The 25,116-nt window shown below is 38.1% G+C and overlaps 2 protein-coding genes across 3 annotated transcripts; one reads left to right on the top strand and one right to left on the bottom strand.

The window, feature by feature from the left end:
* The first annotated feature begins 10,008 nt into the window (after positions 1 to 10,008).
* faima (Fas apoptotic inhibitory molecule a) lies at positions 10,009 to 13,907 on the top strand. 2 transcript variants are annotated; one of them, XM_053497247.1, is made up of 5 exons: positions 10,009 to 10,070; positions 11,203 to 11,358; positions 12,241 to 12,469; positions 13,166 to 13,215; positions 13,489 to 13,907. In XM_053497247.1, exons 1-5 carry the CDS (start codon positions 10,053 to 10,055, stop codon positions 13,636 to 13,638), a joined length of 603 nt encoding a protein of 200 aa, XP_053353222.1. In that variant the 5' UTR covers positions 10,009 to 10,052; the 3' UTR covers positions 13,639 to 13,907. The 2 variants fall into 2 exon arrangements, with proteins under 2 accessions (XP_053353222.1, XP_053353224.1); XM_053497249.1 differs by lacking the exon at positions 10,009 to 10,070 and adding an exon at positions 10,658 to 10,816.
* A 1,917-nt stretch (positions 13,908 to 15,824) lies between these two features.
* On the bottom strand, positions 15,825 to 20,660 carry parp9 (poly(ADP-ribose) polymerase family member 9). The gene is made up of 8 exons (XM_053497246.1): positions 19,785 to 20,660; positions 18,903 to 19,124; positions 18,584 to 18,802; positions 18,391 to 18,466; positions 17,569 to 18,000; positions 17,365 to 17,468; positions 17,031 to 17,187; positions 15,825 to 16,773 (listed from the first exon to the last, which is right to left on the bottom strand). Exons 1-8 carry the CDS (start codon positions 20,658 to 20,660, stop codon positions 16,472 to 16,474), a joined length of 2,388 nt encoding a protein of 795 aa, XP_053353221.1. The 3' UTR covers positions 15,825 to 16,471.
* Positions 20,661 to 25,116: the final 4,456 nt, after the last annotated feature.

The raw sequence follows: 25,116 nt of genomic DNA, 5'->3' as shown, positions 1-25,116 counted from the left end.
TTGCGCGCGCGCGTGGGTTGCTTTAGGCACGGGGCGTTTCAGGAAACTGTACCACATTTTTTTTTAAGGTGGACTGTAAAGAGGTGAAAAGTGCATTTACAATAGTGTGTGTGTGTGTGTGTGTGTGTGTTTTGTATATTTTTTTTAAATACAAATGCTGCACAAAGTTACTGTGCATTTGATATCAATATTTTATTATATACAGTATATATTTATGTATGTACTATATACACACAGTAGACCATAGGTCCCCAACATATTCCGTTCTGAGAGCTCGTTCATAAGTCCAGTTTGCTTGTAAGTCCATCAAACGTTGTCTAGGTACTAGGATACTAAGACAACTGGCTATACAAAGTATAGTACAGTACAATCTTGCCAATGGTTAAATGATTTATGTTTAAAGACAAGCAATGTCTGTCATCTTTCCACTTTGCTCTATTCTATCAATTCTTTTCACGTTTGTCTCCATCGTTACTGATTGGCACTTCTTCACAGTACCAGCTTTATCGCGGCTGCTTTTACTCTTGCTTCCAGACATTCTGGCCTTGTGCTGCACTTGCAGTGGATGCACACTGCATGCACGTGACAATGTTCGCCAGTGATCTAACTTCCGTTACTGAACGTACATTAATGCATTTAAGTTCATAACTCGACTGTTCGTATTCATACGTTTGTATGTGTTTTACTCTTCTTGGAAGACTGTCCACAAGATTTTTTATTTTTTTTAATTCACACTGTAGAGCATTTATGAGGTCAGGCGCTAATGGATGTTGGATGATTAGGCCTTGCTTGCAATCTCTGTTTCAACTCATCCCAAAGGTGCTCGATTGGGTTGAGGTCAAAGGGCTCTGTTCGGGCCAGTCAAGTTCTTTTACACCAAGCTCAAAGGGTCAGGACACAAACAACCTACACTAGTTTTTCCTACTGTAACTGGCATAATATTATGCTATATTTTATATCAGGAGTCCCAGAACTAGAGCAACATTTAAAGATTTTAGTAAACATATCTGTAACTTGCATTTGGCAGACACCTTTATTCAGAGCAACTTACATTTTATCTTATTAAACATCTCAACAGTTGAGTGTTAACGGCCTCGCTGAAGGACGCAACACTGGCAACTTGGTGGTGCTGGCGTTTGAACCTGAGACCGTCCAAACAGTAGTCCAGCACCTTAACCACTGCACTACCCTAGCCCTACTTTCATAACAGTATGTGTAACCCATAGATATCACATATCATATATAAGCTATGTATGGTGTAAGTTGAGTGACTGATTATTTCCTGTACTTTAAACTCTCCAGGCTAGTGAATATCCTTGCCAGGGTAGTGTGATAAGGCCCAGCATGAAGCAGGGTAGTCTAATCTCTACTTGACACATGACTTTGCATGTGCACGTCGAAACAACAGTAGTGCAAGTGGTATTGTTCACATACTTGTCTGTGTATCTTGGGTACATCTCATCTAGAGGAATAATAGAGACATTCACTACATGGCACGTCAGTGCCAAAATATCCCTGTCCGTCTGGTTTCTAAGTCGAAGTGCAGAAAAGGTTTGGTGATTTCATGCGCTGCGGTGTTAACAAGCAGACTGACAAGCTCTGTTTCTCTTAAACCTTTTGCTGTTGTTGTGATTATTGGCAATGAGCTGTGTCTCAAATCAAAAACAATCAGAAGTATTTACTAATCTATATAATGCAGAAGACAGATTTGCTACAGGTATTGCTGCATGACAGGGTAGAACACTAAGTATATTAAAACAATGGTCTAGATTAAAAAAATAATTATGCAATTTAAGTTAAATTACTTTTTTTTTTTGTGAAGTTACCCGGAGACACACAAGGAAACTTTATCTTTTTTATACAGTATACAGTGAAACAGACTGGTTTATTATATACTCTTTTAAATTCATTTAGCTTCTTAGAATACAACTCTTAGAAACAATTAAAAATATTAGCATGTAAATATTTGTATTTATTATTAAATTTAAAAAAAAAAGTTTCCCCAGGACTGGTTTCAGCCAAATCACCACTGCCTGGTGTCTCTTCAATATCAAACAACTAGTTAGCAATTAAAGAGGCAATGGCTATCACATGCTTTTTCCAAGATACATACTGTAAAACCATTTCGATTCGTGATCTGAGATCATTGTGAATGGTTTGTGAATGCTAATGTTTGTTTGCTGTGGCCAAGGAATAATTCATTTTGGTGCTAGCTAGCAAAACGTGCTTATTCCTGCCCAACATTGCAGTCGATGCCAGTTCTTTGTGTTGAGATTTTACCATAAAATAACATGACTACATGAGTCAGGTTTACTATTTTAAGTTGCTGAGTTTTACATTATATGCCATTTTGAATCAGCACTAGCAATAAAAATAAATAATGCAGCCTTGCTCCATGCTAAAGTGACACTGGCCACCCCTGACCACCCCAGAGCTTCGTCCCTTCCATACAACAAATGGAATAAGATAATACTTCTGATACATATAAATAAGTAAACAAACAAATAGCATTTAGAACATGCAAACTTCATGAGCCTGGTCGGGATCTGGGACAGGATCTACCTACCTACAGGGTGTCAGAACACACAGTTATAGTACATCACTGTTATGGTGGCAAAATGGGAGGCCTACTCAATATAATGCAGAGATTTAAAATGTTTTGGCTGATCGGTGTATGTCTCATGGGGTCGTTTTTTTTTTTTTTTTTTTTGTTCCAGAATGAGAAACTTAAACAACTGAGTATTTAATAATGAATTCTGACAAGATTGCTTTTCCGAGCCTCAATAGTAGGGGTGGTGTGAAGAGCCCTTAGGAAAGTGTCAATAATGAAAGAGACATGTCAACACATCTAAGGGTTAGGGTTTTTTTTTTTTTCTCGAATGTTTTTTATTTGTAATAGCAGGAAAATCTAAATTTAAACAATTGCACCACTGAGAAAGGTACACTGTTGTCCACTAGTGTAAGGTACACTGCCGATTAAAATGAGAAACACTTCTGGATTTTTTTCTGGTCTCTCGTCATACTTAGTTCATCATTATGGAGCCTTTTTAATGGGCAGCATTTGTAAACTGGACCATACAGATCCTCCAGCATCAGTTACTCATTTTATTTCAGTTAATTACGTAATCACGGTTACATGCAATCTTTGTGCAAATTTGACAGATTGGCATTTTCCTGGTTATAACAGTAAGTAGGTACTGAAATTGAAAAAGATAAACATTAACCTGTTGTGTCTTGTATCCTGTCAAAAGATAACAATAAATGAGTAGTATGAGTAATCAGAAAGGACGTTGATTAATGCCAAGAAGCTAATCACAAGACGTGCTTTGAAAGACAGGTACACAAACGCAGACAGCGAGTGTCGAGATTGTTGTTACATCGTATTGACATGCTCTCAGAATAGCTGTCTTCAGTCGGTACATGAAGGCCAAGAAAGCATCTACAAAAAAAAAAAAAAAGAGTTTTTTTCCGCTATTGTTTATAGAGATGTATGAGGCTATTGCATGAATACGTTCATTAGAATTTGGTTAATCTGTTAGGGTTTAATATTGCAAGGTAGTAGCTGTCCAGCAACAAGACAAGTTATATAAAGTGCTGCATGATGTAGATTGAATGGGAGACATGGAAGCAAGTATTTTACTGTGACACTCTATAAGTGCCTAAGGATCAATTTAAAAATAGATTTTTATAGAACAACCTCAGCAGCAACCTCATTTCCCCTCTCGTCTGTACTGATACTAATCACCGGCCTGATCATCTGTCATCATCTGCACCTGTTTCTCACTGGTTCATGCCTTCAGTTGGATGTTAAATGATTCATATGTCACTGTGTGGCTCAACAAACAATCATCTGAAACTGTTCAGGTACAAGGACTGGAAGAAAATGGGCTCAATATGTTGGGTCTTTAAGCAAGGCCCTTAACTCTATCTGCTACATTCTGTGATGTGCTACAGTAAACATGTTTCATGAAGATGGCCTTGGACTGGGCTGATGTGGGCAGTTTTTCTGTAACGGCTTGTGATTGCAGTCACTCTACTGTTTTAGAACTAAAATTACAAAGATTTTTTTTTTGCTTTGTACCCATGCCTTTATCAGCGTAAGTGAACTCTACTGTATGTTACTGTAAAACACAATAAAAATATATTATTTATACATTTAATAAAACTGTAAACTGACAATTATAATTGGTACTTTTTTCTTTCATTATTCTAATTTTTTTTAAAGCTGCCTTGCAGCAAAGTTCAGCATCAAAAGTTCTATACAGATAAATGTAAATCGAAGTGAATATGAAAAAGAAATTTCCCTCTGCTGAATTTCCGAACTCCCCACTCCTTGCTGCTTTTAGTTGCGCAAGAACATTTGAGAAATGAACCTGAATGCAGTTCAGAGCCTGAAAACGCTCACAGGTTCCAAAGTCCTCTGGCACCTGTCACAGCTGTTCATATCACAGGTTATAAATTATGTTTTGGCTTATTAATCTGTGTGAAGCCTTGTTCATGTTTTCTTGCTCATCTGGCTTTTTCATGTACAGTTGGCAAAGAGGCTTCAACTGCACTGGAAAACATATGGATATACTGTATACGGCTTTAATAGGACCCATGAAAAATCAACAAGTTGTAAAAAAAAAAAAAAAAAAACAGGAGCCAATTGGTTCCACTGCTGTGGCTTATGACTTCCTTCCTTATGAAATAATTAGCTTCCTGAAGGCAGTTAAAATGAAATTGACTATGCCTGTGAGAGTTCTACAGGGCATTGCTGACCATTGACCTGACCAACTGAAGTAATGAAGCTTGATCGTGCTGTAACACTACTGAACCTCCAGAGGCTTGTACTGTACCGTGAACTATGCATGATGGGTGCATCGCTTTATGCACTTCCCATCTTATCCTGTTGATCGCTCTGAAATAAGGCCCGACCACATGACCTTTTCCCTTGCTCCAAATACCATTATTTATGCTTCCTATAGCAAATTAAAGCCTTTTATCCCAATTAGCTTCACTAACTAGTGTTGTTGTAACAAGATCCTGGACTTTCTTCCACAAAGTTGATGGTTCAGCACTATCCTTTCAAGTTAAAATAATGTCTTGGACAGTTCCAGCAATTCCCAGCAATTTTCTGCTCGGTTGTTTTCATTGCTTGATGCAAGCCAATAATTTGACCTTTTCAAAAGGCCTTTTTTTTTTTTTTTTAAGCCAGGCGTAGATACTTTTAAAATCCTACATTTATTTCATTTATTTTATACATATTTAATTGCACCAAGGGTGTTGTTTAGCAAAACCAGATTACACTGGAGAAATCTCAATTTGCACTCTTCAACTTTTAAATCTGATTAATCAGGAGGTGTTAAGCAATTTTCAGCATAGTTCTGACCACATTTAGCAATTTGTGGGCTGAAAGCGATCACAGGCATGGGGCTCTCCCACATCCATTGTTCTTTGCGTTTTTCATTCCCTTTTTTTAATCTTAGAATGTCCTTACATTTTAACTTTCTTCATCAATCCTTATCAATCTGAAAATGCCATCCAGATCTCAGTATTTGAAGTCGACCGTATTGATATATATCAAGAACACAGATAAGGTATATATATATATATATATATATATATATATATAGTTAGTTAGTTAGTTAGTTAGTTAGTTAGTTAGTTAGTTAGTTAGGCTTTTAATTGTTAATTAAATATCAAGTATGATTGCAGTGATATTTTGTTATAATTTGCATTCATTCACACACACACACACACACACACACACACACACACACACACACACACACACACTACAGGCAATTTGGGACGGCAATTAGTCTAATCTGCATGTCTTTGGACCATCAAGCACAGGAAAAACATACAAACAGACCCACAGTGCTAACAATTTACAGTAGCTTATTATCGGTCTATCTTTGCACGTCTGCCATTTGATTTGCGAGTGATGATCCTTTCAGCTGAGAGCGGCTAACAAGTTGCTATCTGCTCTGGGTTAACAGGGACAGTTTTGAGTGAGAGAGGCCGGCGGTAACTTACAACAGAAAGAGTGACTGGATTTCATGGATATGAGAAGCTAAAACATTGGTTGTGTACCGTCTCACTGTTTGGCTGGATTAAACAAGTTTGTTGCAAAATAAACTGTAGCCCGGCTGGCTGGACTACAGACTGGAGAAGACTAAAACACATCTAAAAAATCTGGGTTGCACAACGTTAATGTACTGTACACCTGGATATTATATGGAATTTTATAAGATTCAGATAAACAAAATAAGTTTGTAGTGAGAAGAAATCTCCAGCAGCAGCACTTCACGGTTATAGGTTGGAGGTTCAGGATGAAGGGTTTTATTGCTTCTTCTAATGTGACAAGCTTCATTTTTTTTATTATCCTTTACTTGTTTATACTGGTTAGACCATGAGTGACAACGGCATTTATTTATTTAGCAGATTCTCCACTACATCAAAAGGAATTGCAAACAGATAAAACATCCTTCAACATGCTCGAAAAGTCTCTTTCTGGTGTGCCCTGGGCGGCAAATGTTCAGGTGCTTGGGCCCGATCATCGCTGCTTCCATGTCATTTCTTTTTTTAGTATTTTAGTTGAAATGTTAGTTTTTAAACATTTTAAGTTTAAAAATGTGAATCAAACACTTCGGGATGTGCTTTTGTTGGAAATACACACTACTCCACTGGCTGCTGATTTAGCCGTTCAGTTCAGTTAGTGTTTGAGCAGTTCTTTATCATGCTCCAGTCTGTTTATTTGTATTCAGCCTTTGCTGGATGTTTAATAGAGCTTGGCTGTTTGCTATCATAAACCCATTTTTAATATTTCATACAATATTTCCTGGAACATTAACTTCAAACAGAATAAAGTGCCATATGTGAATATGGCCCAGAGCGTAACGGGTGAATGCATGGCAAGATATGGCCAGGTTATAAATATGGTTTATTTTGATCATAAGGGAAAGAAGCAAGAAGGGAGGGAGAAACGTCAGGAAGGAGGACGGTGACTTGCCAACCTGAAGGTCACCAGAGTTTTTTGAGAGGTTGTTTATTCATTCTGAGAAAGAAGGCGTCTGACAAAGATGGATGTTAAGCCCGGTTATTTATTAACACTTTTCAGCAATGAAGACATCGTCAAATTAAATTTGACAAGGACAATGGCTTTGGCTTTTTCATTCACTTAAGAATTACTACACACTAAAAAAGTAATATATTACAACATAACACTAATACTGTACATCACTACACTTAATAACTCGATGCTCAGCTCATGCAAACTTTAAGCATCTTCAAGCACCATTTTCCCCTCTTCCCATCATCAAGACATTTTTGTGCACCATAATAGACCTAGTATTCCTAGCAATTGATGTCCCTATTATTATAAAAGTCTTATCACTCCAGAAAGTGACCTCAAAGAACATTATCTCAAAGCAGGTACTGATACACTAAAGAAATCCTTACAGACTCTATAGTATGCATGTTACTCGATACTAATCTGTTGAAACTCCTCCTAATAAAACAACCCTTTCTTACATACAAATAAGGTGTTTTTCAGTGGAAAATACCTAGGAAGTCACAAGATGCCAAGACAAGACTGAGGAAGTATGAAAGAAGACACATACTTTCAGGGTTGTATCAGTGCAAAGGACATAGTAGGTTTGATCCCAAACACGTCTAAACAAGTTTTGCCCCCACGTTAAAAGAAACCTGAGAAAGTGGCATCTCATGATTAAATCTTTAGTTAGGGTACTTCCTGGCAGTCATACTATACTATATATACTATACTACTGTATATCCACACTAGCACAAGAGATAGCATTACTCCAAGGCCCAAAGTGTATTCGTATCTTGAACCCCAAGGGGTTCCTGGATAATTTACACACCCCCTTCAACTAGGATAAAGTATATTAAAGATTAATGAATTAACAAATTAAATAAGCATTAGGATCACATAATCATTTTTGGGGCGGCACAGTGACTTAGTGAAGTACTGTCAGCTTGCACCTTCAGGGTCCGGGTTCGATTCCCACCTCGGGTCTGTGTGCCACACTAGCAATGCTACCTGCTGCGCCAGAGTGGGTATAGAATAGACCATGTTCTCCCCATGCTTGGAGGGTTTCCTCCGGGTTCTCGGGTTTCCTCCCATAGCCCAAAGACATGCCTATTTGGCTAATTGCTATTTCCATAGTGTGTATGAATGAGTGTGTATATGTGTGTGTGCCCTGTGATGTATTGGTACCCCACCTCGTGCCTCCTGGGATAAGCACCCAAGCCAAGCGGTATAGATGATGAGTGAGTCATTAGTGGTTAGCACTAGCACCTCCAGCATGTCCAGCAGTGAATGGGTGTGATATACTGTACCTACTAGTCCTGACCGGTGCCTGGCAAAATTAAGGTCAAAGCAGCAAGAAATATTACCAGCTCTTGAAAAGCTATTCCTCTCAATAGAGTGGGAAATAGCAGTGATAAAGATGTTGATGATAAAGATAGTCATTAGTACAATCAGTTTCCATAGTCTTCTCCCTTATATTTTATTTTTATATTCTAATTAATTGGTTGTGTGATAGAACTAATGTAAGGCCTTGAAACTTTTTGCAGCTCTTGTGTTTGGATAAATGGGATGTTGCAGTGCCCTCTAGAGTTACATGTAAAAAGCAAACCAACAAAAAAGGGGATAACTGTAAAAGCTTTTCACTATCAGTATCATCAAATAGTAACAAGTTATATTTTGTTTATTAGTTATCAAGTAATTGTTGTTATTCCTAATTATCATTACTATACTTTAGTATATCGCACACACCAACATGTGTGAATTTTGGAAGATTTTGCTAAATGCTGTAACTCTTCCTGCCACAGATATATCAGTCTTAACATGAGTTGCAGTAATAGTCTTAGATGAGTTTTACGAGGGGCGTTCAAGTCAAACCGGGACTTGTGATGAACTTTCTCGTGAATGAAGGTGTAAAACTGATTAACATTGACAGAAGACTTCATGCACAGTACATTGATGTGACTGTAGCACATCAGCCGCAGTAAAACATTTGAATAGTGCAAAAGAGGCCTTACATCAATGAATGATGATCCAGGCCGAGGTGGCTCTGAGCCAACTGCTGTCGTTCCCATGAACATTCAGGGAGTGGAACACCTGATCCTTGAAGATTGACAGATAATTTGTCGCCAACTGGTAGAAGAGACATATCTGTCTGTGGTAACTGTACACACAATCATTCACCAACACCACTTGCACATTACAGGAGCTCGGCTGAGAGTTACTTCCACATCCCAGTCTTGACCTTAATCCAAGCCATTTTGACATGTTTAGGCCATTTAAGGAGTTCCTGAAAGGCCAGGGTTACAGATGTGAATCATTCAGCCTGATCATGGCTCTGGCATATTAAGAAAACATTTTATCTTGATGCTATGCAAGCACTACTGAAAAATCTAGTGGACTGAAGACCAGACGCTGGACAGATGGTAAGACGTAATGAGATGTAATGCTCTGTGATGAGAACTTCACTAAAGTTGGGTATAAAGGGCAGGTGTTCACATAGCTTTAGCCACATAATGTAACATGGGTTATGAGATGGATCACAGTGTCTGTGTCAAATTCTTTACATGTACTAATGTTAAATGTAATTGTGATCTGCTAGGCGTTTGTTAAAATCCTGTCCAGGATATACCCAACCTTGTGCTCCAAGTCTCCTTGGATCGGCTTCAGGCCCGTGTTGCCTAGTATACAGGATAAAAGGGTATAGAATATGAATGAACAAATGAAATATGTTAAAAGTGTGCAAAACGTTTTGTGGGGGGTTATGATCAAAATAAATAATTAAAACTTTTGCATGAATCCATTTAAGTTTCAGATTATCTTATATCTCGTATGGAAGAATGAGGTATATTAAATATGCCAGAATAGATTTATTGCGGTGACATTACCACACTCAGTTCATTTACACATTGCAAATATTGTGGTTGCAGCACAGTGGTGGAGTGGTTCGCACCGTGGCCTCACGCCTCCTTGGTCCGGGTTTGATTCCCACCTCGGGTCTTTGTGCGTGGGAATATCCATGTTCTCCCAGTGCTTGGTGGGTTTTCCTCCCGTTATTCGTCTAAAGACATATTGTCTGTAGTGTGTTTGTGTGGCCTGTGATGGATTGACACCCTGTCCAGGATGTACTGTACCCCTAAGCCCGTATGTACTGTACTGTACCCCTAAGCCTCCTGCTTTAATGTTATTTTAAAGCAGACTAACCCTGCTTTAAACTTCTCTCTTGTTTCTTGGGCTTTATGATGCTGTTTGTTCACTAATGTTCTCTTACAAATCTCTGAGGGCTTCATAGAACAGCTGAATTTGTACTGAGATTAAATTACACACTACTGTATTTACTCATTCGATGATTTCTGAAGGCAGTTGGTTCCACTGGATTGTAGGTAGGCGTATCAGAGTAAATACGAATTCCTTTCTTCCACTTTACAACTATGACTATCACAATTACGTATGTGGTTGTAACTCGATAATCTGTTAAAAAAATAAAGGGATACGAATGACTACTTTTGCAAGGCACTGTACAGGATAAAGCAGCAAAGAAGATTATATAAAAACATTAAATACTACGGCCGGTAGAGGGCAGTAGCGGGTGCTTCTTTTTTTAGTCGGTGGTAATGGCGGATTGTTACCATGGTTACACATGTTGTTAGCGGACAAGATTGTTGGTGTTAGCTTGCTAGCTTTTCTGGGGCTACTGAGCAAAACTAGACGAATTATCGAGACTCCTCTGGTAATTTAAAGGAGAGGATTTATCAGTTGTGTCCGAATCATCGTATAATCCAGGTAACAAACTGTTTTTAATCTGTGCAGTATTTAGCCTGCTAGCTTACGGCGCTTAAACGCACATTGGCCGAGTACCGAATGGCTCATCACTCTGTGTGTAGGGGCGCTTTGTAGTGTATGACGTAATAGCGCTGTGTGACGCACTAAGTGTGATTCTAAGAGCAATTTGGGATACGGCCATAAGCTTGAGCGAAGGTGTTTGCTAGCTAGCTTTAGTTAAAACTGATAAAACCATTAACTGCTGGAGCAAAAGCAGCAGCTCAGGTTTAACATTAAAATGCATGGATTATGTTCCCATGGTAATTGTGTATGGTTACTGAAAAGTCTCTTAAATACACATATCTGTCTCACTGCTTGATTAAGTCTAATATCCATGCTTTCTGAAGGTATCTTGGATCTCCAGTGGTGATCTTTGGGCAAGAGGGATCATGTCTGGGGACCTGGTCGGGGTTTGGGACGTGGCCCTGAGTGATGGGGTTCACAGGATCGAGTTTGAGCATGGCACGACCACGGGGAAACGGGTCATCCATGTTGATGGCAAGGTGCGGATAATCATGACCTGTTACAGGCCAAGAATTAAGTTTCTTTGAAGTGAAGGAAGCACTACATGGCTGAAAGTTTTTCACCAGCCCATCTCATTCACTCACTTATCGTTTATACCCCTTTATCCTGTATACAGGGTCGCAGGGGGCCTGGACCCTATTCCAGGAGATTTGGGGTACAAGGTGCGGTAAACCCTGGATGAGCTGCCATGAAAATTAAGCAATTTCTCATGGAGGTGTGGGTGCAGTGGCAGCTCAGTGGTTAAGGTGTAGGACTACTGATCGGAAGCTCCCGGGTTTGCTTAGATATATATTGAAATAAAAATAGTCACACTGGATAAGGGCGTCTGCCAAATGGCAATTCATCTCATGTCATTCACACATTGTGGGAAATTTGGGAACACCAGTTCTGCCTCATCACACTCTTGTTCCTTTCACCTACACTTTTTGATGCACACAGTATTGCGATGTCCCTTCGCTTGGGACCTAATTTTCCTGACCTTAACCACAGTGATGAACTAGAACCCTGACCGCACCCCAACATCATCAGCACTTGACCTCATTAATCCTCAATTAAACCTTTTTATCTAAATGAGCACATATTCAGAATCAAGTGAAAAGCATTCCCAGATGATTGGAGTTTATTATAAGCGAAAAGGCAGGGATAAATCTCTGATGGATGTGCTGGTCGGGTGTCCACAAACTTTTGGTCATAACGTGTACAAATCTCATTTAATATTTTAAAATGTGCATGCTATTTTGTATGATAATAGTGATAAAGTTGAAGTGGTAATTATCAGATAACTCCTCAGGTATGATGTTTTTAACCGATTTGTGAGTGTAAAATTAATGTAATATTCATTTATCCATGTGCTTTGTCAGGAGGTCTTAAGAAGAGATTGGATGTTTAAATTGGTCGGTAAGGAGACGTTTTATGTAGGAAACGCAGACACAAAGGCCACCATCAACATTGATGCGGTGAGCGGGTTCGCCTACGAATACACGCTGGAGATCAACGGAAAGAGCCTGAAGAAATACATGGAGAACCGGTCGAAAGTGACGAGCACATGGCTGCTTAACTTGGATGGTGTGGACTGCAGAGTCGTCCTAGGTGAGAGGATTTCGACATATGAAGCTTTACTATGAACCATAGTGTTTAATTGTTATGATGTATGATGATGTGTTCATTTCTACATGCCAAACTGAGAGTTTGGGTAAGTTGGTAATGCACAGTGTTTAAGTAACAACACAGAAATTCCCAGTTAGAGAAGACCCAAGTCGGAAGCTTATTTGCTATGATATGATATCTATGATTTTAAAAAGTTGATTTCCTCCAAAAAGAAAAGTAGAAAAAAATTGAGAAGTACTGGTCTAAATAGTTAAAGTTTAAATAGTTTAGTTTGTTAAAGTCCAAATTGCATTGCTCCAAAGTTTAAGGGGGTAAAAATTAATGCAAGGCTCTGTAGTTCAGTGACGAGGGGTGTTCGTTTGCAGCTTCACACAACATGTCGTTTGGCTTTCCTTACAAAAGTGCTGTAAAACACCTTTTACATTCCAACATACTTCATTTAGAGTTTTCTTAGTTAGTCATGACTGGTTAGAGCAGATGCCATTAAAGCTACAGGGACTTTACAAAACCATATGCGGCACTAAGTGTCTGAAGCTTTTATTGTGCTTATGAAATAATTTTTGCATGTAGTTGTGGGTGAAACAGAAAGTGCATTGAGCACTATTATTGCATTTATCAGGATTTTACAACACGTTAGTAAATGACTGTATCGCTCTGTTTCTCTCTCGTCCTGAACAGAAAAAGACACCATGGACATTTGGTGCAATGGACAGAAAATGGAGACAGCCGTAAGTATCAGGAAAGAGTTAAGAGAAAGTATCGGAATGCTGAGAAGCAGGAACGTTCATAAATCCATAAGTGTAAATACTTTGCTTTGCAAATGCTTTGCAGTTAGCTTTGATCCGTGTTTAAAAAGTATGGCAGAGACAGTGACTAATGAAGGTCACAAAACTTTATAGATACGTCCTTACCTTTGGTCTCACCACAAATAAACAGCGCTTCTCAGTAGCAGCTTTAGTCGCACCATAAAATTGTAATATACTCTGCTGATTGTAATGCAGGGTGAGTTTGTGGACGACGGCACAGAGACACACTTCACTCTAGCCGACCATGACTGCTGCATCAAGGCCGTGAGCAGCGGCAGGAGGAGAGATGGCATCATCCACACCCTCCTGGTGGACGGCAACGAAATGGCCGAGGCCACCGAATGATTGTGTGGGATGTAGGAAGTAGTGGTTTTAGCCCTCATGTTCTTCACTGCAGTGGTTGTCCTGCTGACTCAGGCCATCTCTTTAGAATTTAAAGCAATACTGTGGTATACATGATACCTTTAGTTTAAATTCGCAATACATTCCCAGTTATTAAATTAAGAATTAGAAATGATATCAATAGAAGCACGAGAGCACTTCCTGTTTTCTGAGCGCACAGGCGTAGAGAGGTGTAAGGAATGAGACGCCCAGTAAAATCTCATCTGCACATCAGGTTTAACACTTTTCAAAGTGGGAGAAGTTTTTGGTATTGTTTTTTTTTTCTTTTTTGGTTTGTTTTCCCATGAAACTGAGTTAAAATCATCCTGTCAACATTACTTTAGTATTAGGAAAATGAAAGTGGCTAAAAAATCGCACACAGAGATTAAGCTGAGCTGGCCCCTGTACTGGTTTAATGTCTTGTCTTTTAGCTTAGTGTTTAAGGGGTGTCAGTAGAGGTATATAAGGGTTGAGTATCTAATATAGTCCACACATTATGGCCAGACGTATGTGTACACTTGAGCATCACACTTCCTCAGACCATTGCCTGAAAGTTGGAAGTCGAAAATTATATAAAATGCCAATGTGTGCTCACTCATAGTCTATACCACTTTATCCTGTATTTAGGGTCGCAGGGGGCTTGGAGCCTATCCCATGAGACTTATGGCAGAAGGGTGGGTACATCATGGACACTATACCAATCTATTGCCGGGCACACACGCACACACTCATTCACACATTACGGGCAGTTTGGGAATGCCAGTTAGCCTACCCTGCATGTCTTTGGACTGTGGGAGGAAATCTGGTGGAGGAAACCCACCAAGCATGGGGAGAAACTCCTTACAGGTGCACAGTGCTAATCACTACACCACTGTGCCACCCCAGTGCATGCTGTAGCTTTAAAAATCTTCCTTTAACAAGTCCAAACTTGTGCCAGCATGACAGTGCCGCAGTGCATAAAGCAAATTCCAGGAAGACACGTTGTGATGAGGTTGAACTAAATAAACTTGAGTGTCCTTCACAGTGTCCTGACCTGAACTCCACTAAACATCTTTGAGATAATCTGGAACGCCAACTGCAATCCAGACCTCCTCAGTCAACATCAGCGCTTGACCTCACGAATGCTCTTGTAGTTAAATGAACACAAATCCCCACAATCATGCTTCAAAATCCAGTGGAAAGCCTTTTCAGAAGAGTGGACGTTATTATAATGATTAAATCTGAGTCTGGAATGGGATGTTCAGGAAGGTACATATAGGGTGTGATGATCAGATGTTTGCAAACAGTTAGCTTTATTGTGTAGGTGTGCGTCTTTATGGCACCTGCTTGTAGTAAACTTGTAAAACTTGTACCATAAGCATATCAGACCCGATAAGACCTGCTGTCAATGATCAGATTGTATTAGAGCAGGCCAAAAATGGTATTTCATACATCATGTGATTTTTATGATTGCATATCGTATTATGTGCAGATGTTAAAAAGTATTGAAGCAATGAGTAGAAATGAGCTGCCTGGGCCAAACAAAACTGTCTGGTGCACCTTTAAAAACCTACATGCTTAGGGACCAAATTTTAAATACAGGTGTTTACATATATACTGTAGTTTTAAGGGTCCCAGCAACCTTTAATGTGTACAGTAGAGCCACAGTCTATTTACAGTACAGACATTGTGTTTACCACATCCAGTGTTTGGCAATGCTTTTGTGGTAAACCTGCTTTAAACAGTTCTTTATGAAAAAGTTTAGGGCTTTATATGTATTCATATGGCAGACTGTAAAATTTGTAAAGTGCCTACCTACAGCATATTCACTATCCACCTTCTGTACAATCTATAAAAGGTTATTATTATTATTATAAGACTGATTTTTCTTTTCAGATCAGGACTACAAGCTTTTATCACTAAATAATTATCTAAATAAAGCCTGAAACCTTTATTGGGTTTATAAACAAATGATTGCATGTAGTTTTGTGTTCTTACTGTAAATTAAAAAGTATGCACAATATTGTTGTGATTCTAAGTGTGTCTCAAAAGAGTTCATACTGGGTTTGGGTTACAAATTAAACCTGTCTGTGTATCATATTTATTATCTGCCTGCTTATTCTTTTAAACACGTCTAACATACATCAACTGAACAGAGAGTGAATACAGAATTTGAAATCCATTATATTTTATTTCTAAGATCAAACAGTACACAAAAAAATTACAAACCTTTAAACCATTACCTAAATAAGAGTGCAATTAAAAATATTATATAATTCTGTATATATCATGCAACTCATTAACGTAGTGCCTACATTTATAAATCATCCCGTCTCTTATCTTTCTTTTCATTTGTAACTTCAAACCTATATAATTAGAATGTATTTTAACTACTCATATTACTGTAGTACATGAATTGATATTGTAAGTCAACTCTTACCTCAATTTACCCTAAAGCTGAAACAGGCACAGAAGACTCTAAAGAAAAACATATACTGTATACAGTATGAAAGCCTCAAAGCTAACCAGAAAAGAAATGAAGAACAGAAAAATGACAGCTCAAAGTATTGTAAAAAGTATTACTGCCAAGTCCTGCCTGATAATATAAATCAAAATGATTATGATTTTACCGTGAAGTTTTCAATCACATCAATGTATCCACAACTCATTGGCCTAATTTATTTATTGCCTGTATACTAACAGTTTTGTTGTGTTTAGGTTTAATGCTTGACTGTTTTAATTTTGAATGAGGCATTGATGCTCAGTGAACGTATGCAAAACTTTTTTTATTATAAAAACAACATGTAAAAGAAAAAGCTTAGACAGGGCTCTGCATGGGTTTGTTTGTATTGCTGCATATAATAAGCAACTCAGGATACGCCTGCTGGCCATTAAAGATGACATGGATGCCTTGGTCATTGGTCACACTGTCATAACGAACCAAAGGGTCATTTCCAATTGGAGGAGGCACAATAATGCCTGGTGAAGCAAGGGTCTCTTTTCCAGTCAGTACTTGAGCTTCAATAAAGTAGATATACTCTTCTTCATCACTGTCTGTCCACAGTGATTTTGCTTTGTCCACTTCAGAAGTAAAGTATATTCCAGCTCCATACTTTTGTTCTGGAGGTAAAGAAAGAAGTATTAATGAAGGGTGATGATAAACTACAGTATTAAAAGAAAATAAATTTTTATTTTCTAGTAAAGACTTAAAAAGTCTTTTTTTGGACTGGCTCAGCAACAAAGCATCTTCTTCTGGACTTCTTCTCACTCTCTGATTCTCATGAGACCTCTGATTTAAGTCTATACTATGTACACTTGTTTGGTTAAGTGTTTTTTACAAGCCTATCCCATTCAGTACAGCAGTGGTAGTTTTGTACCTTTGGGTGGTGCGTAGTCCCTCTGGAAGCCCACTCTGCAGATCAGGTCACAGAACTGTGCTTTCACACACTGGTACAGATGCCGAGGTGGACATTGCATACGTTTTTTGTTCAACTCAAAAAGCTGCTTCAGAGCATGGTTCTGTATTACTTCCATCTACAGCAACCATAACCAAGAAAATCACACTTTTATAGTACACACTACCAAAAACATAGTCAGATTTAATGCACCTTCAAAGAGCCTGTTATTCAACCATGACTGGTGTTTTATTATAATAACTTATTATTTTACCCCTTTATACAAGGACACAAGTGTAAAACACTCGCAGCTTACCTTTATAATCCGCAGGCCACATTTTCTAAACTCGCTCAGCCTTTCATGTAGTTTCTTGTCATTAACGCTGAAGTCTATTTGAATCTTCTGATATTTGCTGATTGCTAATATAGACAATAGACACAGATGAAACTGTACATACACAAAAAAAACGTTTACATTTAGTGTATTGTCTAGTAATGCAATGCACTAAAGAAAACATACGTGTCCTCTCAATCTGTTGTTGTTGCCCAGAATCTTCTGCCATATATATATGCTTCAAATCGTCCTGCATGTTTTCCTCTTCACTCCGAGCAAATTCCTCTTGAGCCTGACATAACATGGCTTCTATCTCCAGTGCTGCACCACTGACCCCTCCAGGCTCACCTTTAATGATAATTCCTCCTTTTCCTTCCTTAAAGAATTCTGTGATTCTGACATTAAATAAAACCTGAAGGGACATCAGCTTTTCATGATCCTCCTGGCCCAGGTGCATAACGTGATTATTAAATATTTTCATATTGCCAGGACATAAATGCAGCACGTCTAGAGACCACCGTTTAGCCTCTCGAAGTGCCTCTGGAGAGGGGGCAAAGAGCTCAATGCAAGGTGTTGTTCCATGCAAGGTGTTGTTCCAACTTTCAGGAAAACCTGAACCTGTCAGGAAAAAAAAAAAAAAAACTGTACATATTATTTGTAATTATGGTATGAAATACATGTGTGTAGATGTGAGACTTTCTTTTATGCTATATTATGCTACAGTCTTTGATTTGTGCAAAGTATTGATCAGTTTTCACCCTATGAGGCACTACTAGGGCAAAATGTATGCCAATAGTGTTGATTGGGCTGCTTGTTATTGAACAGTATGCCAGAAACACCCTAGTAATAGAATTAATTTCAAATTTAAGATTTGACCTGTTGTCACATTGAACCTCTTTGTATCAGATCCAAATTTAATCAGTTAATCTGCTGTTTACAGTGATAGTTCCAATTAAATTCTACAAACATTTAACCACTTATTATACTTTTAATAAAAAATGTTCTCACTTTTGTCACTGCTGCTGGAGATTTGAGAGGTTTGAGGTCTTTTTTTTTTCATGGAAGTCATTTCCTTTTCAAAAGCCTAAAATGCATGAAAGACATCAACTGTATATACCAATGAATTGACATTCTGACATTTTATGTGAGTAATGTCACAGCTAATATGATATTAAATATGTTAGAATAAAAGGAAGTGCACCTTCAGTGTCTCAGTATCCGCCGGAAAAATGACAAAAAATACTTCTATTTTGAAGCCTTTATGAGTTTTAGAAAACTCCACTACTGCCTGCGTCATAATTTGAGCAACTTTATCTTTTGCAAGGCCAAGTTTGCCGGTCCCGAGAGCAGGAAAAGATATGGATGAAGCACCTTTTTTACTTGCCATTTTCAGGCAATCTCTGACCACCGAGGAAAGAATCTAGAAAAGACAATGTTATATTGTTTTTTATGAGAGATCACAATTCAAGACAGAAACTTAAAAAAGACATGCTGAAGTGAATACATAAAGGAAATCCCACCTCATTGACCCTACTGCTGCTTTTATGTGCACAGACTGTGTGGAACACTGCCTTACAGTTCAGGTTATAGCCAGCAGTTGGAATAATGGCACCCTCGGATACATAACTATGTTGTTTTACTTCCTCTTGAATCATCGGGCCTGCTTTATTTAGTAGAGCACGTGAAACCAGCCCTGGTGATAAATCTAAGTCCTGGCCTATTGTGTTCACGATCACATCTGTCTAAAACACAAAACAATGGTCAAACAGAATTAGAGGCTAACAATGATGTTAATCTCCTAACAACTGTTTTGACACAGCAAAAACTATAGAAATAAAATGAGTGCGGTAAATCATTGGAATAAAAAATTATATTTACAGGATTTATTTAAAATGCTGTAGCTCTCATGAGTATATTCGCCTAAATGACTTAATTAAGTACTGTACTTAGTAAAGTAGTAAAGAAATATAATATTTACTGAATTATTTTTTAAAAACGTTAATCATGATTAATCCACCACTTATTTCCGCACGATATAGGCAAAGGTATGTGAACATCTGACCATCAAACCTATGTAGTTCCTTCCCTAATCTGTTGGCAAAACCTTTGAAACACATAATTGTATATAATGTTTGTATGCTGTAGCTTTATAATTTCCTATGAAGTCAAAGGCAAGTGTCCTGCAAAGAGCCCCACTGAAAAAATTTGGGATAAAATGGAACACCGCCCATACCTCATTTTTGGGAAACTATATGTTCTGTAAACAGCACATACAGGTCTGATTGGTCAGGTGTTCACAAACGTTTGGACATATGATGTGTCTAAAAGTTTGTATAATATAATTAAAAACTAAGTGTTAAATTATATTTACATATGTTTTTATTTATTTATTTTTTACTTACTGTCTCATTCTCAATCGAACCATTTTTGAGGTGAAGAGTCACATTCCCCAGATGCAGACTGGGAAGTGGAGACTGGGTTGGTGCATTGCCCTGGTTTTGCAATGGCATTGGGTCAGGTCGCCCCAGAAATTCTTTGCAAGCTCTATGCATCTCTTGAACTGAGGCATCATCATGATTCACCAAACGAACTTCGAGGTCCCTGGCTCCTAGACTGCGTTCAATACTGAAATCCTTCACAGTATTTACAATAATGTTGGCACAACGTGACAGGGGGAAATTGAAAAGTCCTGAGCTTATTGCAGGGATTGCAACAGACTGCAGGTTGTGAAAGTCAGCTGTTTGCAAAATGCTCCAAATAGTTTTCTGTAAAAGGTCTGATGCATGCTTAAGCTCTGCCTTTGTCGCATTTGGTGATACACAGGGCCCAACAGCATGTATGATAATTTTACAAGGAAGATTTCCAGCTTGAGTTATAACAGATTCACCTGTTTGAATTTTACTCTTTAATTTTATGATTTCATGACTACATCTTTGGATTTCAGGCCCTCCAGCTTGACATAGCGCTAGAGCAAGTCCTGCTCCATGACTTAAGTACTCATTGGCAGCATTCACCACAGCATCAACCTTATGAGTTGTAAGATCATCTTTCCACACTGACACCTTCAGGTTCTTAAACAGCCGTTTACTGTATTTCATCTCAGGCACAATGCTTGCTTTCCTGTGAGAAAAGGATGAAGCTGTGTGATCCTCCACATTGTGGACCTGAACTGCGCAACCAAATTTTCCTTCTAGCACACGGCAAAATGCAGAGCAACTTTGTCTCAGAATCTCAATCCCTCCTTGCTGCAAGGGAATAAATGCTTTGCCATCTTCCATGACTAAAAAGGAAAAAAAACATTAAAAGAGAGAAAGCATGAGAATTATTCTGTGGGATTTTAATTTGATATTAATTTGCTTAATTGAAGAGAGATTGTGGCTGGAGATTGTCTTCTGTGCACAATAGTGATTGATTAATATAACTGAAATAATTATTTATACATTCAGTATATCTTAGTGTGATATATACAGTTTTTGTATTTCCATTTTATCTAAAAATGATATATTTGATTGAGGTAAAAATGTAAAGAAAAAATATTCAAGCATATTATTTTCTAAGGTAGCATGGCTTTTACTTTAAGATTGACAAAAAAATATTAATGACATGCATGTTAACTTGGGACACATTTTCATTGGTTAAGGCCCGAGTAACATTTTAAAATGAGCTTCTCACCCAAACACAATAATGGCTTTGAAAATCTTCTGTATTTCCCAACTATTTTTTTTGTTATATTCTGTATGAACAGATTACACCGAATACACAGATTTACAACATTTGGCAGACGCTCTCATCCAGAGTGACTGATTTTTTTATCTTTGTGTTTTCAAGGGCGCAACAGTGGCAACTTGGTGGTGCTGAGGTTTGAACCTAAGACGTTCCTATTAGTAGTCAAATTCTTTAAACACTGAGCTACCCTCTTTGTTGTTTCAAGGCAGTTGTAATACAGTAGGTTGGTTAAATTACAGGTCTCATTCTCCCTCACCTGTACAGCTGTACAATTGCACAGAAAAAATAGCTCCAAAGGGTAATTACTCAGCTTAGAAGATCATTAGGTGCCCTCTCCCCTTATTGGAGGAGCTATAAATTTCCTGCTGCTTCAATAAAACTAGCAGTATTATTAAAAGTCTGTCTCACCATCAGGCAGACAGTACAGAACATTCAAACTTAAAACAAATCTAATGGAGCACCGTTTTCACCCTAGAGCAGTTTAAGCATTAAATGCTCAGTGAAATTTTTGGTACAAATAATTTTTGCAATATGTGTAAATCTTGTGCAATGTGTCATCATCTGAGCAATATGGGTAAAAGTGCAATACATTTAACTTTTTGTGCGGTATGCGTAAATTTTTGTAAACTCTATCTTGTTTTATATGTGTAAATAACCTAATTTCATTGGACATGCCACATGTTTTAATGGGAATAAAAAGATTAATTCTATATATTCTATTTTATTGGCCTCTTAAAGCAGATTTTCCAGACCAGTCTTCCTTGTCTGCATTCATTCCTAATGCATCCTTCCCTGATTTTGTCTTGACTTGTTCTGTGCCTTGAACTCCTCGCCTGCTTTATCTGGTACTTTCACACACTTTTTTTTTTCCATCTTAACACATTTAACTTTCAGTACTACTCAGCATCTAGTTGGAGTTCTGTAGGTTGCATCACCGTCACAGTCTCACTTTCACGGCATTCCTCACAGAATCCTGTTGAGTGTTTACATAAATGTGTAAATATTGCACAAGTAAATTATATGTGTAAATAAATTATATGTGTATGTAAATATCGCACAGGTAAATTATATGTGTAAATAAAATCAGAAATTGCACTTGAAAAGTGGTATGACCTAAAAGCATTGGTAGGTATTGCCCAAATTGTCCAGGTACGTAATAATACTATATTATTGTTACTAAAGGCAGACGTTAAAGGATCTGAGCCTTCTCAGGAAATACAACCAGCTCTGTCCGTCCTTTTAGAATGCCTTTGTGCTATGTGACCAGTCAAGTTTATTGTCTAGATGAACTCCCAGATATTTGTATTCTGATACCATGTCCACTTTTCCCCCCTGGATACAGTAGATATAGGAGTCACAGGGGTCTTACTTCTCCTGAAGTCTACCACCATCTCCTTTGGTTTCCTGGTGTTAAGTTTTAGGGGATTACGCTCACACCAGAAAACAAAGTTGTCCACCACAGACAGACACTCAGAGATGTTGCCATTCTTTATACATATAGCCCATGATCCAGGAAATGGATGTGTCAGAGACAAGTGTCTATGTGCATGTTCTTCAGTTTCTCCCCCAGTACTGCTGGTTGAATGGTGTTGAAGGCACTTGAGAAGTCAAAGAAGATCATCCTTACACAGATCCCAGGTTTGTCGAGATAGGAGTAGGTTTGATAAAGCAGGTGTATTATGGCTTCCTCTACTCCCAGGAAAGGCTGGTAGGCAAGCTGAAGAGGATCCAGAGGACTTCACCAGGGTGAAAAATCAGTCTCTCGAACACCTTCATGATATGCGATGTCAGCGCGACATGCCTGTAGTCATTATGGGCACAGGGACGAGGTATTTTGGGGACTGGTACAATGCATGACGATTTCCACAATGCATGGACTTTCTATAGAGACAGACTTAGACTAAAGATGTACCGGAGGACACCACAGAGTTGGGGAGCACATGATTTCAGGAATCTTGGGTTGATTTTAACTGGACCTGTAGGTTTTGTGGGGCTGAGCTTGCTCAGACCACGTTTGACCTGATCCTCTTGAGAGGAGGGCAGATGTAGTGGCTGTTTTCTGTGTGGGAGAGGACATGGGAACAGGAGAGAGTGGATTGAAGCTAAAGCCAGGAGAAGTGTGAGACAGAGGGTTTTTCGATAAATTGTTATATTTGCATCAGTGCAGTCCTTTTTCATAAACACAGTTTATAAAATGTCATGAGGGATTAATCAGTTAAATCTTCGCTGTGATCACCCTCATCACACCAGCTGTTTCCTCTAGTGAAAATGAAGCCCTTAATACACACTATGAACGTCTCATGCCGTCGCTGTTTTAATTGGAAGACCTAACTGTCTATATAAAACTGCATAGCAGTGTGATTTACAAAATCCTTTTTTGTAATAAATATTGAATTGTATTAAATAATGTCCCAAACCGTAAAATACATTTATTAGTCTTAGAGTAGGGTTTTTGTCACTTTGATCTAGAAAAAGTAACTTTTTTAATGAATAGAAACAAAAAAAAAGAATTATATTAAAAAGATGCTTTGTTTAATTACATTAAAAGAATGTTTGTCTATATTAATAAATTTGAATAAATAGCCTAGTAGCTATAAAACTTTAAGGGGTTGAATAGAGAACCTACTGTCTTATTTATGTAGCTAAAACACTAAATTAAACTAGATAACATCATGATCAAAGTTTTAATATTTATTTTTAACTAAAGGTTTTTAAAGTCACATGAAAAAAAGATGTTCTATTCTCACCTGCTGCTCATTTGGAGACCTACTCCTATGTGACTTGAAAAACCTTCCATCTACAGTTCTCTCTGAAAGGGCAGCCTCTCAGGCACATTAACACTGTGATCCCAACATTGATTGAAGTCATATTGCATCAGAAACTATTTTTCAAATTTTTTATGTCTGCCAGTTTCCAACAAAAAGCAGCAGTATTGTCAAAGAATAAACAGATAAATGTTTGGCATTATTGGCACCCACACAGTTTATTCCATTGTCCAGCCTCATAGGTGTGTTGTTCATATTGCGAATCAATGTAAGTTTAAAGTTATATGCTGTTTATACGGTAAACAGCGTGTGTGATCAAGAAGACTCATTTGAGTACTAATTGTGAACAAGCCAAAAATGTGTTAAACATCTATGGGGGCTGAGCCCCCCTGAACTGAAAATCCTAGAAACGCCCCTGATGTACTCCCTGATAAAATGAAATAAAATTCATTTCATTATATCGCCTATTTTGTGCTGACAAAAATGGCACTTTACTGCACAATCCCAAGCCCTACATGTTTATAAAAATAAAAATAAAAAAACAGCAAGACAAAAATTGGCTAAAATGCTTTGTGCTTTAAGGGCCTTGCTCACGGGCCCAACAGTGGTAAACTGGTGGTGCTTGATGGAACCTGCTACCTTCCCATCAATTATCCAACACTTTAACCACTCTTGATAACGTAACACTACCTAAATACCATCTTGCCAGCTGAAGTCTATTAAACACTGCAGTAATTATCCAATGGAAGGCTCTTACCTGCTTGCTTACTTCAATCCAGATTGTATGTGTTTTTTGTTGTTGTTGTTGTTTTGGCCTGGTAGAGTAATTAGGTCTATTAATTGCTAAAGATGTTCCACAGTAAAACTCTAATGAAAGATTACCACGTAATAGGGTTTTAACAACAGTGCTATCGAAAACGTCACAATTAAGTTTAGCAGACGTTCAGACGTTAGTGTGCAGGAGATTCAGGTCTGCTTTGACGACAGGAGAACTCGGTCACAGATACAAACACACGTAACACAGTCGACACAAGTGGTATTCAGGCTTCCTGTGGGAATTTGACGAGAAGTATTTGTAGCAAATATTTGAAACGAGATCGATGTCCTGTGGTGAACGCAGAAGGTGTTTTACTTAAACTACACGAAAAGTGTACATTTATACTTTTACAACTTGTGTTACTACAAACACAGGGCTTTATGTGGTATTTCTTACCTGATTTTTTTTGTGTCAAAAGCAAAATAC

The sequence above is a fragment of the Clarias gariepinus genome, chromosome 5, assembly GCF_024256425.1.
Source record: "Clarias gariepinus isolate MV-2021 ecotype Netherlands chromosome 5, CGAR_prim_01v2, whole genome shotgun sequence".
NCBI classification, from domain to species: domain Eukaryota; kingdom Metazoa; phylum Chordata; class Actinopteri; order Siluriformes; family Clariidae; genus Clarias; species Clarias gariepinus.
The sequence above is the reverse complement of the archived record's forward strand: the minus strand, read 5'-3'. Positions and strand labels throughout refer to the sequence as shown.